Source organism: Topomyia yanbarensis, chromosome 3 (genome assembly GCF_030247195.1).
Source record: "Topomyia yanbarensis strain Yona2022 chromosome 3, ASM3024719v1, whole genome shotgun sequence".
Lineage (NCBI taxonomy): Eukaryota > Metazoa > Arthropoda > Insecta > Diptera > Culicidae > Topomyia > Topomyia yanbarensis.
In genome coordinates, this window is record NC_080672.1 from 212053776 (window position 1) to 212070680 (window position 16905).

Sequence of the window (16905 nt, forward strand, 5' to 3'; positions counted from 1 at the left end):
GAAATTGCGTACGACTTGGATTGGACAATTGGAATGAATTTTAACAATGAATTGATTGCATAATAAATATTTGAATCATAAAATAAAGTTTAAATGTCACCTTTTTTCACTTGAACCAGGCTGAAAAATTATAAACAAATAATTAATAATACTAGTTTTAGGTATAAGTCCTATAGAATTTCGTTACTTTCAAGAAATTATAAACCTTCAAGAAACAGTAATGATCTTTGATTTTAGTTTATTTTACCATTAAAACCTAAAGTTCTTACGCCTTTAAATTAAACCGCAAAAAAAAATAAAAAAAAAACTTTACCTTATTTACGTCTAAAAAACCTCCTCTTAAGAAGTTACGCAGTTCTAATTGGAATCAGTTGTCACTAGAGCCGGAGTACGAATTAGAACAAGCCAGAATTATATACAAAGATTTTTTTACAGAACGACTTTGCACAGAAAATACTACCGCATAAAAATTTCGCGAGAAACAATATTTAGATTACCCAATTGTCGCTTTGGTTACTTTGTGATCCACACGCTTTTCTTAGATAGATATTGTTGAGGGTAGTATATATACTTTGTATGCTTTTGTATGTTTTGTGTGTAATAATATCTCAAAAAACGCTTTTAATCCACCTAACAGTGTGATGAGACGTTTCTTATAACTCTTATCAGTCTCTTCGGATATTATATCGTTTGAGAACATTTAGAACTTGATGCTTCGCGATGTTTTTGATAACACATACTGCATGGGATAGTGGCAGGACTCAGAGAATCGCTCAAATCAGCATAGGACAATATCAGTTTTAGAAATATCAAACCACATCAAAAGGAAATCGAAAAAATTGCCCATAAAATAGACATACAAACGAATTATTGCTAATGCTCTGTTAATAAAATATCTGAATTGTGGTGGGAAAACTGAAGAATTTTCCTAAAGGGTTATATATTGTACTGAGCCAAAAAATCGATTTTTTTTAATCGATTTGAAGTTTATACTTTACTCAAATTTCAACGCGACTGAGAACTAAGAAATCAACGATTTTTCTTGAAAAGGGCGATACTAGCAGTGATACCATTCAAAGAAAATCGACAGTGAATATTTGCAGACTTGGTTGTATTTCCTATTTAAGAACTATTGTGTTTTTTTACATCCTAGGTTGCATGATTCAGTGATCGAAACTCAAAACTTCATAAAGTATTTGAAATTATTAAATCAAAATTTGTTTTTTCTATTGAAATTGACAAAATGATAGTATCGCCCCTTTGGCGATTGTTTACTTTTTCGGTCCCACCTATCAGCATTGAAGTATCGCCCTTACGTTTTTTACAATAACTACCGTTTTACACCACCGATTTCGTCCAGGTGTTTTCAATAGCGATCATTGTTACTATTTACAGCTGGTATCCGCTTGATAATCCTAAAAAAATACGAAACTGCTAGCAAAAAAAGTATCGCCCTGTTTGTTTGCATGGAGCGTGAAGGGCGAAACTTTAAATAAACAAACAAAAATACAGTTTCTCCCGTTGTATTTTTTGCTGTAGCAATATCGTAAAATGTATGAAAAAAGCCTTATGTTTACATTTGTAAGTATCGCCCTTTTCACAAAAAAGCGTTGAAATAAAATCGCAGCTCCTGATATCACGCTATCTCTGAAGTGCATGCGTGCATAGTTCCAAATTTTACTTCGACTTCGACTTTTTCTAAAGGTGACTTCCCAGTAGTATCCTTGATTTGAATGATTATCGCTAATCCTAATGCCAAAGAACAAATAAAAACCTCTCGAAAACGAACCGTTTGGAAAAATCATCATCATTACTGGAATTTTCATTTTCACGAATCTTTTCGATAACCTTCCGTCACTTGCCTAAATGCACTGGGTGCACAGTGCTCTGAAAATCTAGCGAAATCGTCTTAGGGCACCAGCGGGTCTAATTCAGAGCTATCTGCGCGGCGAGTTAAATCTGTAAAGAATACTAAAAATTAATTTCTATTCCATAATTTCCAGTTCAGCAATTCGAGAGATCGTGCTCACCGCAAGCCATGAAAAATAGGCTACGTTGTGAAGCGATGGTCACTATTTATTAAAAAATCACGGACAAATAAAAAATAAAACTATTAAAAAATTCAAATAGTTTATAATTTTCACAAACTTATTAGGAAAAACTGTTTAATAAACTTTCGTAATATTGTGTAGGAAAAAAGCTGAAATTTTCAGTATTTTCTCTATCTGCAACATATAAACCCTTAAGTATACCAATTAATTGGTATACGAATTGGAATAGGTTCGCCAAATTTTGGAAGAAGTCTATAAAACCCCTTGAAAACTACCTAAAAATTGTTGTAGTTCGATGCAAAAAAAATCTCCAAAAATGAAATGTACCTATTAATGTGAAACACAGTGAATAATACATACAATAAAGACCCATTTTTATAAGTCTCATGGCGTATTTTAGGCTGACAAAATGGGGACATTGACTAAAGCGGGCATTTTTTTTCTTTATAATAAACTGAAGCTGTTAAAATATTCTTCCCGTCCCTTGATGTAGTCTGATAACTATTTCTGATTATGATGCATTTTTCATGTTTGCATATTTCCATCTTCTTGATAAGGAAAACATGCTCAAGAAAGAATTTACTCGAATTCAGTCTTGTTCGTCTGCTAGAGCCCATCAAACATATGTTCATATTTGGCTGATAAAATCGGGGTTTCAATGTATTATAATAGATATTCAGCATTCGAAGAAGTTTCTTGTGAACGAGTGTTGAACGACTTTGTTTCTACTTACTTGAAGTCAGCGGCGTAGCCAGAAATTCGGTTTGGCGGGGGTTTGGTGAAAATCGATCAAACTGTCCAAACGGCATAATTCCGAAACCGTAATTTTTGAAGTTTTAAAACTATGCAGGATTAATTTTTCAGAAAATAGTAACAGAGTTTGTGTCTAGCGAGTTTGTTGAGACTTTATTGTAGTCATGAATATTAACCTGAGAAAATTCACCATAAATACTTCTTGGACGATATACCGTCAAAATAATTTTATCAAATGATGCGCTGTTTAACGTTTGTAAAACTCATCGAAGATACTAAACCTCCGAAATTGGCGGTTTCAAAATGATGCTATCTTGACCTTAAATTACTGTTTTTAAACATTTGACCTATACATATAATTGGTCATACAACAAAAATCAAATGCTCATCAATATCGATCAGAACCTGCTAGAGTCGATTGGAAATCGTCATTTTTCATAAATTTCTCTCTACATTCGGAAAGTTATTAATCATATTACGTTTTCGTCTCATTTCGACGCATTCCCAAAAAAAAGTGTGTTAATCCACCTAGTGGTGCAATTGTGCTTGTCTCATTTGTCCAGACTACGATTCCATGGCTGTGTATGTTCAATACAATGGTGGAAATGAATATTACATGTTCAGTACGATTTGCACATACATACAATGGATCGACAGCCACGATCTTGAGATACTATGTGATACTGAAACATCGCTTGAAACCAGCGGCGGATCATGGAGAAAGATCCGGGAGGTCCAGGTCCTGCCGAAAATTTTCAACTTGTTAAGAAATTTTAAACTAGTTTTAATTTTAAAGTAGCAACCCCTCACTGCATACTCCCTCCGGGGCGGTATGATTGACGATTTTTAGAGTGATTGCATAACCTTTCTAAATGAGAAAGGCAAAAATGTACCAAAGTCCAAAGAAGTCAATTTTTGTCAAACATCTCAATGTTTCATGCATTTTAAAGTCATTTGGCATCAAAAATACAAATTTGATTTTGAAAATTTTTCATTTCAGTTTATATGGGAATTTGCTGTGTGATTGCACTCTTCAACTCGTAACTCCGCAATCGGAAGTCCAATCAATAAAAAATTCAATAGCAGCCGATGGGAAGGTTGTACTTTTCATTTGAGACGAACTTTGTGCAAATCGGTCCAGCCATCTCTGAGAAACAGAGGTCACATTTTTTTCCACATACACACATACACACACATACACACACAGACATTTTCCGAACTCAGTCGATTGGCATATGACACTCGGCTCTCCGGGTCGGGATTAGATTGACGAATTTTAAAGTGAATGAGAAAGGCAAAAACATTTTTAGCAAATGTTGAAAGTTATGCATTTTTTGGTGAGCAGTTCTATGTTTCATAGACATTAAATCAATTTTAACTTCGCTTCCTATTATATAAACACCTTTATTACAGTACATCTCTACAAAAGCGAGCTCAATTTGAAAATAAATTTGAGGATTATGATTGATTACAGAACTCTGGAATTTTCTATTGGAATGTTTTCAGGCAGGAATTTGATATTGATGCTATTAGACAACTGTGAAATCAAGACCAATAGATCAGTTAAATATCAGGACCCCATTCCGACAATTTATCAAAAGTCCTCATGACGTTTACAACAACAGGTTATCAATCTACAGATCAGATAATTGTTATTGTAATATTGAATTAAATCAGTCTGCATCAATAAATTTTTAACTTCAATCCAATATTTTTTTGGTTGGGTGGGGGGGGAGGGGTTGTATGGTGTTAAACCCCAAAACCTTCTCTTGGCTACGCCGTTGTTTTGGAGTTATTCATTTCGCTTTTCATTTTCCGATATGTTTCAGATCGATCCGATGGTTATAAGTTAGAAAAACTGCGGTCAGAAGGTTCGCACAAATGAACATTTTTGTACTGATAAGTTATCAAGTTCCTTCCAAACAACTTGGAAGTGTTCGGTGATTATTTCTAGCGGTTGTAGATAGTAAAATGAAATACAAAATTCGCTTTATCGAAATAATGTTTAGCTTATTTCAATGGATTATTACTATATTGAACAATTATTAGGCGACAAAGAGTAATCCACTAACAACAAGCCATAACATTTAAAGTATTCAAAATAGATATTTGAAGTCTTCAGTAAAGTTATTCGCAAAAGTAAGAGCTACAAATTTGCTGAAGACATCATTTCGATATAATCACTTCCAAGAAAATTTGTGAAAATATCTCACTCATAGGGGGATTAATCAGCAAAAGCACAATACCAAAAGAAAGGGCATATTACCTCCATTAAATTCTCCGAAGATACTATTGACCTAAAATAAGCCGTTTTGGCGTTAATAATAGATTACATGTTTTTGGTCGTATTTCTGGCAATGGGAAATGATAAAAATCTTTCGTCCGCATTTAATGTTAAATATCTCTTTTGATAATAGTCCGATTTCAACAAGCTATAGCTTGTTCGAAAGGTATTTGTTAAAGCTGTCTAAAAACATATGACTTGTTAATCTACATTGTCAATTTCGGCAGACAATTTAAAAAAACTGCAAAAAACGCCATTTTTGCGCGTTCAAACACTCATATCTTGGAAGCTAAACATCAGAATCAAAAACAAATTAATAGCGTTCATACTGTTTTTTAGTTCTTTCATTTAAAATTGGTTTGGATAAGATCGGTTCAGCCATTGCTGAGAAACACGAATGAGAATTTGTCCGTTACATACACACACACACACAGACACACACACACACACAGACATTGTCCCAAATCGTCGAGCTGAGTCGATTGGTATATAAGACTCGGCCCTCCGGGCCTCGGAAAACATCTTGAAAGTTTGAGCGAATTCTATACATTTCTTTTATAAGAAATGTAAAAGGAAGGCGAAAGCCATATATAAATGTTCCAATATTCAATTCTGCCGTAACATCTCTTATGTACAATTTAAGTGCACTGAAAAACTCAACTGCGTTTTTCTCAAAACCACTTTTTTCGAAAAACCTCAGTATATTCGAAATTGATTTCTCCATCTTGTAATGAAATTACTCGAAATTTGTTTTGTTATTCATTTCTTATGTCATAAATCCCATTTAACAAGATATCAATTCATCTATTTATTGCGCCAAGGAAAATTTTCGAACTATGCCTCTTTTTTCGCCCTCTACAGTGGTGTAACCCCTTAATTTACAAGCCATATGAATTTTTTTTCCATCAAAAATAATTTATGAGCATGGGAGTGCGACTGGGAGTTAAGATCTTTCCTCTTTTCACCGTTCTATCGCGCACTTTCTCAATTCTCACCGTTAGACCCCCTCGTCTCGGACCACCGTCTCTTATCACATATGTAGCCACAGAATCATAGTTTGGATGAGAAAGGCACAGTTGCACCATGAGGTATATTAAACACATTTTTACTTTGGCAACTTCGTGGAGCTGAGGTTAGTTTTAGAGTAGTTTCATATGTCACTAAAAATTGCTATTTGAGACTATAATGTGTTTTCTGAGAATTGTGATTTTTGAAAATAACATGACAGCAAATGAGAGCCTCTTTTTGTTTACTTTCTCTTTCGTCAATTACTCGATCAATTTTGCGTAAGACACTGAATTCTTTTCATAATACATTACATAATTGACATTATCTTTGGATGGGTACTGGAAAATAATTGGTAAGTTTTGTAATACGACTGTAGTAAGCGAAAGGGAAAGTAAACAAAGAGGAAATCATTTGCAGTTGCGTAGTTTTCAAAAATCTCACAAAAAAAATTTCTTATCCCCCCAAGCCCCGTGGCATTTTTTTCGCATCGCTCTTTATTTTACTTTGTGCCGTATCAATTCTAGATTCCGTACGAACTGAAGATTTTGAATTGTATCGTTTCAGCAAAATGATTCGGAAGCAACTGTTTCACGATCGAAAACGGGAATAAATATACATCCTATAACGGATATGAACAATACAGTAAGTGTTGCAAATGTACAACAATCAATTTTGACTCCAGCTCAACAGAAACAAATTTTACAAAACCTACTAGCGCAACAGAATAAACAGGTTCTGGTACCTAGATGTCTAACTGGTCTTCAGTCAGTTTACACAAGTACTAATACGACATCGTCAAATTTTATACGAGGAACAAAAACAGTCGCTAAACAACTTCATGAGATGTCTACATTGGAACTATCAAACCTGGTATCAACACCTGCTGTGTTGCTTCAATCAATCGACACGGATGTTGCTAGTTCACACGTTTTTCACATACGACCTTCAAATGCTATAATTAGTGGTACTACTGAAGCTAACATAAACATGCCAAATGCTACTCAAAATGAAACAAAACATAAGCAAAAGTTTCCCATCTCTAGATATACTATACAGAATGATGAGTTAAAAATTTTACCCAGTAGCAAAGCTGTAGCAAATCAAAAACCATCATCAGTTTTAATTTCATCTGTAACATCAGAAACTGCGATAACAAGAGCGATTAAATCAGCCACATTTGTAAGCCAACCAGCACTAGGAACCTTGCGAACTTCACTGACTAATAATATAGGACAAAATGCAAGTCAGGTAACAGGCAAAGTTGTGAAAACTGTAGGCGATTGTCAAATTTCATCACTCGACAGCTTATTGCCTCAAAAGCGGCTATCATCTGAAATAGGCATACGTTTTGCTGAACAGAAAACGCAATCTACTCATTTAGAAAATAACTTAACAAATATTGACAAAAATGCTGTTTTAACCAGTAATTCCAGCATAATATCTGCTGTACCATCTTTCAATAAAGATACGACACAAGTGTTAGTAACCAGCACCGCCAACAATCTTTTGGGTGCGTATGAACCATGATTTATTTACTATTAGTACATCCTTAGTATACTATTAATTTCGAATAATTTATAATTAAGCACTTGAATCACATTTAAGCTTACAGTTTCCTTATAGTACATTTTTGGCGTAGAACGGCTCTGATTAGCATTTCTGTCCTCTACAAAAATGCGTTCCCTCCCCGATCAGAAAACCATGTCAACAAAAGATGGGTGGGTAATGTCTAGAATATAACCGGAGTGTCGTGACTACTCGTTTGACTTGTAATTCAAATCGAATGATACTCAATGAAATATGTGGAAGTGTTTCAAGTTATTCTTTATAATAATTATGGTGGTTCTGAAAAGAACCTTTGTTGTTGGTGTCTGCGTTGATAGGGGATGCGCTGGATTCTAAGCTCGTCGAGACATTCATAAATGAAATGAACAAATTTCTTATTTTCTTGCTTTGGTATATAAATGTTAAAATCTTTCGAAACAACCATCGAAATCTTTTTCCTAGCGCAAAGAAATGACATAATCGCGATGATCATATTCGTAAAATTCTCCTTGTATCTCTGCGTAAAGGCTAAATTTTACGCATTAAGTTCGATTCACCGGGCTCAGCGAAATTTTCCCGTTCGTTAATCTATTCAGTAAAACAATGTTATTACCGAGTTCTCCGCATTGAATACAGGTCAATAATTTCATATGATTTCAACAAGCAGACAATGTACTTGTATGACAGGTGGGAGTGTTTTGAAGTGGTTTTAGTGGAGGTAACAACATAAAATCGTGTATTGGACATTTTACAATAATTCTCCTTAACCCCGCCAAAACATGGGGTTGGCAGCAGAGGGTTAAGTTGTTTGGAAGAGATGACAGTTATTATATGATAACTAAAATATAAAATTGTTCTATAAATTGCAAAGTTATTGCCGTGTTAACCTGAAAATTTGTCATTTCATTCATATAGGAACAATCATTGAAATTATGTCAATTTATGCTTTGCAAGATTTGAAATAACTTCAAGTGTGGTCACGACACCCCTGTTTTGTCATATACATTATCAACCCATCCTTTCTCTTATGCATTTGTCATAATAAGAACGGTTTGTAGATAACTATGGTGATACAAGACGAGAATCTTTTGAAATGATTCAAACCTTGCCGACGATTTGTTGCTACTGCTACACATACGAACATTCCCCTTTCGCAGCTCATGCCGAATGAGCACGCTTTGCATCAAGCGAATCCCTTTTATTAACTTTTCGGTGCTGATGGAAGGCCATTCTTTTGTGCGATAAATGAAAATATTTTCATCATTCGTTTTGGTGTAGCTTTCGCTTAGTGGTAGTTGCCAGATTTATTGTTTTTCTTGCAAGGATTTGCAAAAACGTTCGGGTTTGTAGATTAATTTGGATAATATTTTCTTATGATTCACTGGTAAAAGTAAGGAATTAACAAGCGCAAACTTAATACTAGTTAATAAAAGAAACTTTCTAATTAAATTCTTTTTCCATTTTGCATTCGTCCTAATAAGGACGGTTTGTAAATAACTATGGTGATACAAGACAAGAATCTTTTGAAACGATTCAAACCTTGTCAACGATTTGTTTCTACTGCGTACATACATATTAAATTCCCCTTTCGCAGGCGTTCCTATTTATTAACAAATCAAGGCGTTCCTATTTATTAACTTTTCGGTGCAGATGGAAGGCCATCCTTTTGTGCGATAAATGAAAATATTTTCATCATTTGTTTTGGTGTAGCTTTCGCTTAGTAGTGGCAGAGTTGCCACATTCACTGATTTTCTTGGAAGGATTTGCATAAATCTTCAGGTTTGTAGATTAGAAAAATATTTTCTTATGAATTAACGGGTAAAAGTACAGAATTAACAAGCGCAAACTTAATACTAGTAAACAAAAGAAATTTTCTAATTCTTTTTCCATTTTGCATTCGTCCTAATAAGGACGGTTTGTAGATAACTATGGTGATACAAGACGAGAATCTTTTGAAACGATTCAAACCTTGCCGACGATTTGCTTCTACTGCGTACATACATATGAACATTCCCCTTTCGCAGCTCATACCGAATGAGTACGCTTTGCATCAAGGCGTTCCTATTTATTAACTTTTCAGTGCAGATGGAAGGCCATCCTTTTGTGCGATACATGAACATATTTTCATCATTCGTTTTGGTGTAGTATTGGCTTAGTGGCAGAGTTGCCACATTCACTGATTTTCTTGGAAGGATTTGCAAAAACCTTCGGGTTTGCAGATTAATTTGAAAAATATTTTCTTATATAATTATTTTTAATTATACAAATTAATAAAAGAAACTTCCTAATAAAATTCTTTTTCCATTATATATTCATCCTATAGACGGTTTGCATATAATTATGACACAAATCCATCTACAGTTAACAGCGCTAACGGAAAATAAGGACCACTAATTCTTTACAAGTATTTTGTTAGTCCTGAAAAGGACTGTTGGCAATATTAGAGACGCGTGAATTTACTTATCTTCTTCGGGCAGCTTTCTTGGCAGGTTTGGCGGCATTCTTTGGCTTTGGGGCTTGTTCGCTGCAGCCTTCGATGTTTGGTGGCATTTTTAGTGGCAGTTCCTACCGCCTTTTCAGTGACTGCGTTTCTTAGCAGCAGCCTTTGGCTTTTTGGCCTTCTCACCGCCACCAACGTTTTTCTTTTTCTCTCCAGTGGTAGCCGATTTGATTGGTCGTCCGATGCAGCTAACCTAACATCTAGCACGCACGTCCGTTATGCACTGCGTCTTACACACGTCTGGCTTTGAGAAAGCTGCGACACCCATATTTATAGGTTTTATCATTAATGTTGATTCTCGTTTTAAGTAGTTTTTGAACTATTTAAACAAATTTTATATAGCAAACAACGTATCGGTAGCAAGCGTTGAACGTTTTCCTTCCGATTTATGAAACAAGATTAGCAAGGCGTTTAGTAGAAGGAAAGTTATTAAGGTTCAAAATGTACGTAACGCTTTCGCTGATTTGCACTACTATCGCTTTCTTGCTCGTTCTCGTGCGATCATGAACCTTTCCTTTCCGTCCGGCTTCTAATGGCATAACCAAAACTAATATGCCGGCTTTCCCCCACCAACTGCTTTCGTCAAGCAACCCAATACGAATGATCATAGGAACAAACATGTAGTGGACCTATATTTAAAACTTTTCATTATTTTATTGTTCGGATGGTGCACCATATTGACGGCTCTGTGCGGGATGGGCTGGAAATTTTCACTTTTCCGAGTCGTTTTCGAAAGATTTTTCAAGACACAATTTTTCCGTTGATAATGAATGTCCAAACCCCTCCCATGAGGGTTTTGAATTACTTTTAAAAATTTATTAAGTTCTTGTTCAGGGATGAAATTATATAGTGAGCCGTGTCATTCGAGTTCGATCACTCTTGAAACAAGTCGTTTAAAAAACCAAGGAAGAAACCCCACGAAGGTGGCTGGAAAGGGATGTAAGTTATGTTGGTCGGCATCTCTGGTCCGGTTCACATTTCGGCTTCTTTCGATATTAGCACTAGTTGTGAGTAGATCAGCTACACAGCAAAGGTCGGTCAGCGGGCTAGCAACGGGATCTAAGGATGAAGCATGATGTCAAAGAAAATAGAGATATCGTTATCTGCAGAAATTTTACAGCCGATGATCTCTCCGTCGGAGTGACTGACAGCTAAATGACTCGCGAAAATGGTTATCGGTATCGGCAGAAATACCGCCGCCGAGAAATTCTCAGCAGCAGCTATCAAATGAATAGGAACGAGTAGCACCAAGAAGGATAAGAAACTCTGGGAAGGTGGTTGAAAAGAGATGTAAATCATTATGGTCGACACCTCAGGATCGGTTCGTGTCTCAACAGGTGACGATATTTGCAACAGACCTGAGCAGGTCAGATATACCGAGACGGTTGGACAGTAAGCAAGAAAAAGCATCATTTGAAAAAACATGAACGATTAATACAAAATAAAAAGAGCTTGAGTACAATCCCCACTGAAGTTGCGCCTACACGGAAAAAAATCGTTCATAAATTCATGAAAAAATGATCGCTATTTCGTGACCGATTCACGAAAACCGTGACAGTTTCTAAAATTATGAATACTAGACCTCGTATCCATGAAACTATCTGTGTTTCTACAAAACTTGTTCGCTCCAACTATATACATGGCGTTACACTTGAATGTTTGGTTGGGTTACTGTTGTTCGCTGGATATGTTTAGTTTTTGCTATGAGTCTTGTTCATAATTTGGGAATACACAGCCGATTTTGATGATTTCAGGATTCTTATGTCAGAATAGCGGGATCTATGTTAATGATTTCAGGATCTTTGTCACGATTTTCGCAATTTCTATTCACTTTATCGTGATATTTCAGTCAAGAGTAAAGTGATTCATGTTCATAATCTCAGGATCCTAGTCACGATTTTGAATATTTCAATCACGAGTAATGTGATTTATGTCCATGATTACAGGAACTTTGGTTTTCATATTTTCTGTCCATGTTGTGATATTTGAGTCACGAGTAGGGGTTCATGTTTTTCACGAATTTTGTAATTTCTGTTTATCTTACCTTTTATTCTAGACCTTACTTTCGAATTTGACACGTGAAGTAATGTGACATGATTTCAGTTTCATCGTGGTATTCGTAATTTCTCTTCGTCTTATCGCGATCTGGTATTTTTTGGTTACTATCGGTTTTTTACTCGGAGTAACGTGACAAGGTGAACTGGACCATAAAAGTGTTCGCGGGATCTTATTCTGTAAACTATATTACGAACACGATTTGAGGCGCTCAGCACAGTTTTCGTTTTCTATCCCGACATCACGCTGAACCGCATCGAATGAATAACGATAATGGTCCCAATAATTTTTTATATCTACAGCTCGTACATATTCTTGGTCGCTAACAGCTGGATATTTTATGAAAAAGTGCACGGAACTACAACAATTTTTAGGTAGTTTTCAAGGGGTTATTTTATAGACTTCTTCCAAAATTTGGCGAACCTATTCCAATTCGTATACCAATTAATTGGTATACTTAAGGGTTTATATGCTGCAGATAGGGAAATACTGAAATTTTCAGCTTTTTTCCTACACAATATTACGAAAGCTTATTAAACAATTTTTCCTAATAAGTTCGTGAAAATTATAAACTATTTGAATTTTTTTAATAGTTTTGTTTCTTATTTAACCGTGATTTTTTAATAAATAGTGACCATTGCTTCACAACGTAGTCTATTTTTCATGGCTTACTGTGAGCACGATCTCTCGAATTGCTGAACAGAAAATTATGGAATAGAAATTAATTTTTAGTATTCTTTACAGACCCGCTGGTGCACTAAGACGATTTCGCTAGATTTTCAGAGCACTGTGCACCCAGTGCATTAACGCAAATGACGGAAGGTTATCGAAAAGTTTCGTGAAAATGAAAATTCCAGTAATGATGATGATTTTCCCAAACGGTCCGTTTTCGTGAGGTTTTTATTTGTTCTTTGGCATTAGGATTAGCGATAATAATTCAAATCAAGGATACTACTGGGAAGTCACCTTTAGAAAAAGTCGATGTCGAAGTAAAATTTGAAACTATGCACGCATGCACTTTAGAGATAACGTGATATCAGGAGCTGCGATTTCATTTCAACGCTTTTTTGTGAAAAGGGCGATACTTACAAATGTAAACATAGGGCTTTTTCATACATGCGAATGAGGGCTTTGAAACGCAACAAATTAACCTAGAAATTTTGATTCTACGATATTGCTTTCTTAAACTACAGCAAAAAATACAATGGGCGAAACTGTATTTTTGTTTGTTTATTTAAAGTTTCGCCCTCCACGCTCCATGCAAACAAACAGGGCGATACTTTTTTTGCTAGCAGTTTAGAGGCGAAACTGTTTTTTCGTATTTTTTAGGATTATCAAGCTGATACCAGCTGTAAATAGTAACAATGATCTCTATTGCAAAAAAACACGGACGAAATCGGTGGTGTAGAACGGTAGTTATTGTAAAAAAACGTAAGGGCGATACTTCAATGCTGATAGGTGGGACCGAAAAAGTAAACAATCGCCAAAAGGGCGATACTACCATTTTGTCAATTTCAATAGCAAAAACAAATTTTAATTTAATAATTTCAAATACTTTATGAAATTTTGGGTTTCGATCACTGAATCATGTAATCTAGGATGTAAAAAAACACAATAGTTCATAAATAGGACATAAAACCAAGTCTGGAAATATTCACTGTTGATTTTCTTTGAATGGTATCACTGCTAGTATCGCCCTTTTCATGAAAAAGCGTTGATTTCTTAGTTCTCAGTCGCGTTGGAAATTTGAGTAAAGTATAAACTTCAAATCGATTCAAAAAAAAAATTTCGATTTTTTTTGGCTCAGTACAATATATAACCCCTTTAGGAAAATTCAGTTTTCCCACCACAATATAGATATTTTATTAACAGAGCATTAACAATAATTCGTTGGTATGTCTATTTTATGGGCCATTTTTTCGCTTTCCCATTGATTTGGTTAGAGATTTCTAGCACTGATGTTGTCCTATACTGATTTGAGCGATTCTCTGAGTCCTGCCACTATTCCATGTAGTATGTGTTATCAAAAACATCGCGAAGCATCAAGTTCTAAATGTTCTCAAACGATATAATATCCGAAGAGTGATAAGAGTTATAAGAAATGTCTCATCACACTGTTAGGTGGATTAAATGCGTTTTTATATTTGTACATGCGTCCTGAATATAATTAAGTTACAAAAATTTATTATTTCTGGTTTCTGTACATATAGTCTTCTTTTCTATTATAACCTTTAATTTATTGGTACACATTTATTTTTTTTAAATTTATAAAAATAAGGCAGTGAAGTTAGTGAGTGAACTTGATTTGAATTACTGATTGTTGAATTTAACATTTGAAATGAAATTTCCATATGCGGAACACTTGTCGAATGAAAAAGTGGATTATGAACTATTGCTTCGGAATCAGTTAGAGGAGCGGCAGAAAGACACGTCGTCAAAACTGCGGTTATTACGACGACTATTCCTGGAAGACCAGAAGGAGGGAAAGGAGTAGCGCCCCCTCATACAGATTCGAGCAGGAAATTGACGTCATCAGGTGTCGGCTACACCAAATAGATGTGTCTTTGCAGGATGGATCGAGTCCCAAGTTGGTGTCTCGTCTTAGACACTATGACTTGCGGGTACATCGAGGTGAAGCTACAAACGAGAGAGGAGAAAGAGCGCGCCAAGAGCTTCTGAAGTACATTCATGAATTGCTTCAGAAAGCTACCAATAAGCTTCAAACACTCCCCGAATATGACGGGAATGAGAGCGAAGCCGTAGGAGGTGAGGACAAACAAGAACTTGAGGCTGACCTGGAGAACCTTAAAGGCTTTAACCGGGAATTAACACTGGATAAAAGCCTTGGAGTGATCCAGAAAACCAACCAGACACCGACTAAAACTACAAATCGGCAAAATAGCGAGTCGACTGCGGTGCAACCGTCGATTGAAGAACTTCTGAAACGCATCAACCAACTCGAATCGCAGTTAATCCAGTGTAAGATGGAAGCATCCAATAATATATATCCTAGAATGAACGCAACCGGATCAGAACACGGTAACAACGAGCCGGAGAGGAGAAGATCAGTTCAGCTACAGGTAGGGCATTTCGCCAGGACGGAACGTCAATACCCGGATGAGACGCTAAATCGTAGGATCAGTGGACTGCCGACTCAACGAACCGAAGAAAGCAGCGAAGTTGAATCGGAGGAAGATTTTCGAAGACATAGGGCGACAGACTGGCAAGGGAGACGTCATAGGCATAACTATAGAGAGGTCAGCGATGATTGGCACGGTTCGGGAAAATACAGTGACCGAGCAAGCCATGGAAGGATGGCGCGTCAGGGTGAAATCTTGCGAGAGAATCGCGAACCTCGACACTACCGGAGAATAGAACACTGGAAATTATTTTTTTTTCGGGTGATACTAAGTCCGTTTCGGTGGAGAACTTCCTGTATAAGCTGAAAAAGATCGCCAGACGTGAAGGAGTGTCAAACAGGAGTCTACTGCGTGACATTCATCTCATTTTGGAAGGACAAGCTTCGGACTGGTTCTTTACGTACGTCGACGAATTTGAGAACTGGAACGATTTCGAGGAGAGGATAAAGGGCGGAAGCGAAAAATTGGAGACCGTCAGTAGTTAAAAGGAACGTGACGAATCTTCAAAATGCAGAGCACACCCAGCTAAATATCTGTTGGAACTGCAGGAAATCCGGTCACAATTGGCGGGACTGCAGAGAGACCAGAAGGGTGTTCTGTTATGGTTGCGGAGAACTGGGGAGGACGATTCGCACTTGCACACATTGTGCGGCAACTGCTCGAATACAACCCAGTCAGAACCAGGGAAACCATTAAAGGGGTGTACGCCGGGGAACACGGTCATCCCTACAAACGGCAAAGTTCCCATTAAACCCGGTTACGACCCAATTAATCATGTCCACACGATTAAAATCGAAACCAGAAAGTGTTTATATTTGCGAGTGAACGTTTTTGACAGCGAAATAACAGCGTTGTTGGATTTCGGTGCAGGCATATCTGTAATTAATTCGTTGGAGCTCTCTGAGAAATAAGGATTGAAGCTTCAGCCAACAAAGCTGCGAGTGTGCACGGCCGACAACACCCAGTACAATTGTCTGGGTTATTTAAACATCACGTACACTTATAAAGGTGTTACGAGAGTAGTTCCGACCAAAACGCCAAAACGCATCATATCAAGAAATATTCAGACGCTTGTCTACAAATATTCTCTTGCATGCATTTTAGCCTATTTCGGATGAACTTTCAAAAAATATTCCATTTCACTAAAACCCAAATGCGCATGGGAATGAAATGGATAGATACGAATGTGTTAAGAGGAAAGAGTATTCTTAAAATTCAAGCGAGAGAAATGGTTGTCGAAAGAGTAGTATTTGTAAAAATACGTACTTCCGACTACGAATACTCGAATCACTTGACGCCTATCTGAGGATTTACAGAACTGCAACTCGTCCATTTCGATCCTGGTCGTGAAAGAGGAAGCAGTGTGAAGTTCTTTTTATAGTATCGCGGTGTGTTTTAAAAGGTAGTTTGTTAAAAATGTTTTTTAGGATTAAATTTATTTAAAAAAGTTCCTTTCCGATAGGCATAGCTAGTGCGGTCAGTGAATTGTGCGGTCAACAAATTTGAATTCGTTACATTTCGTGCGAACTTGTATGTGAAAAGAAGGTAAGTATTAATAATTGAGTTGTG

The 16905-nt window shown here is 36.3% G+C and overlaps 1 protein-coding gene across 5 annotated transcripts in view; it reads left to right on the forward strand.

The window, feature by feature from the left end:
* LOC131693122 (uncharacterized) overlaps nt 1-16905 on the forward strand; it is a 1060243-nt gene that overhangs the window by 312888 nt on the left and 730450 nt on the right. For all 5 annotated transcript variants that reach the window (XR_009306156.1, XM_058980688.1, XM_058980689.1 and 2 more), the window contains one exon: nt 6661-7606. Coding sequence is in view for 4 of the 5 variants with exons in the window: in XM_058980688.1 (XP_058836671.1) it covers nt 6661-7606 (946 nt within the window). In the remaining variant the exon portion in view is untranslated. The remainder of the gene's footprint in view (nt 1-6660; nt 7607-16905) is intronic.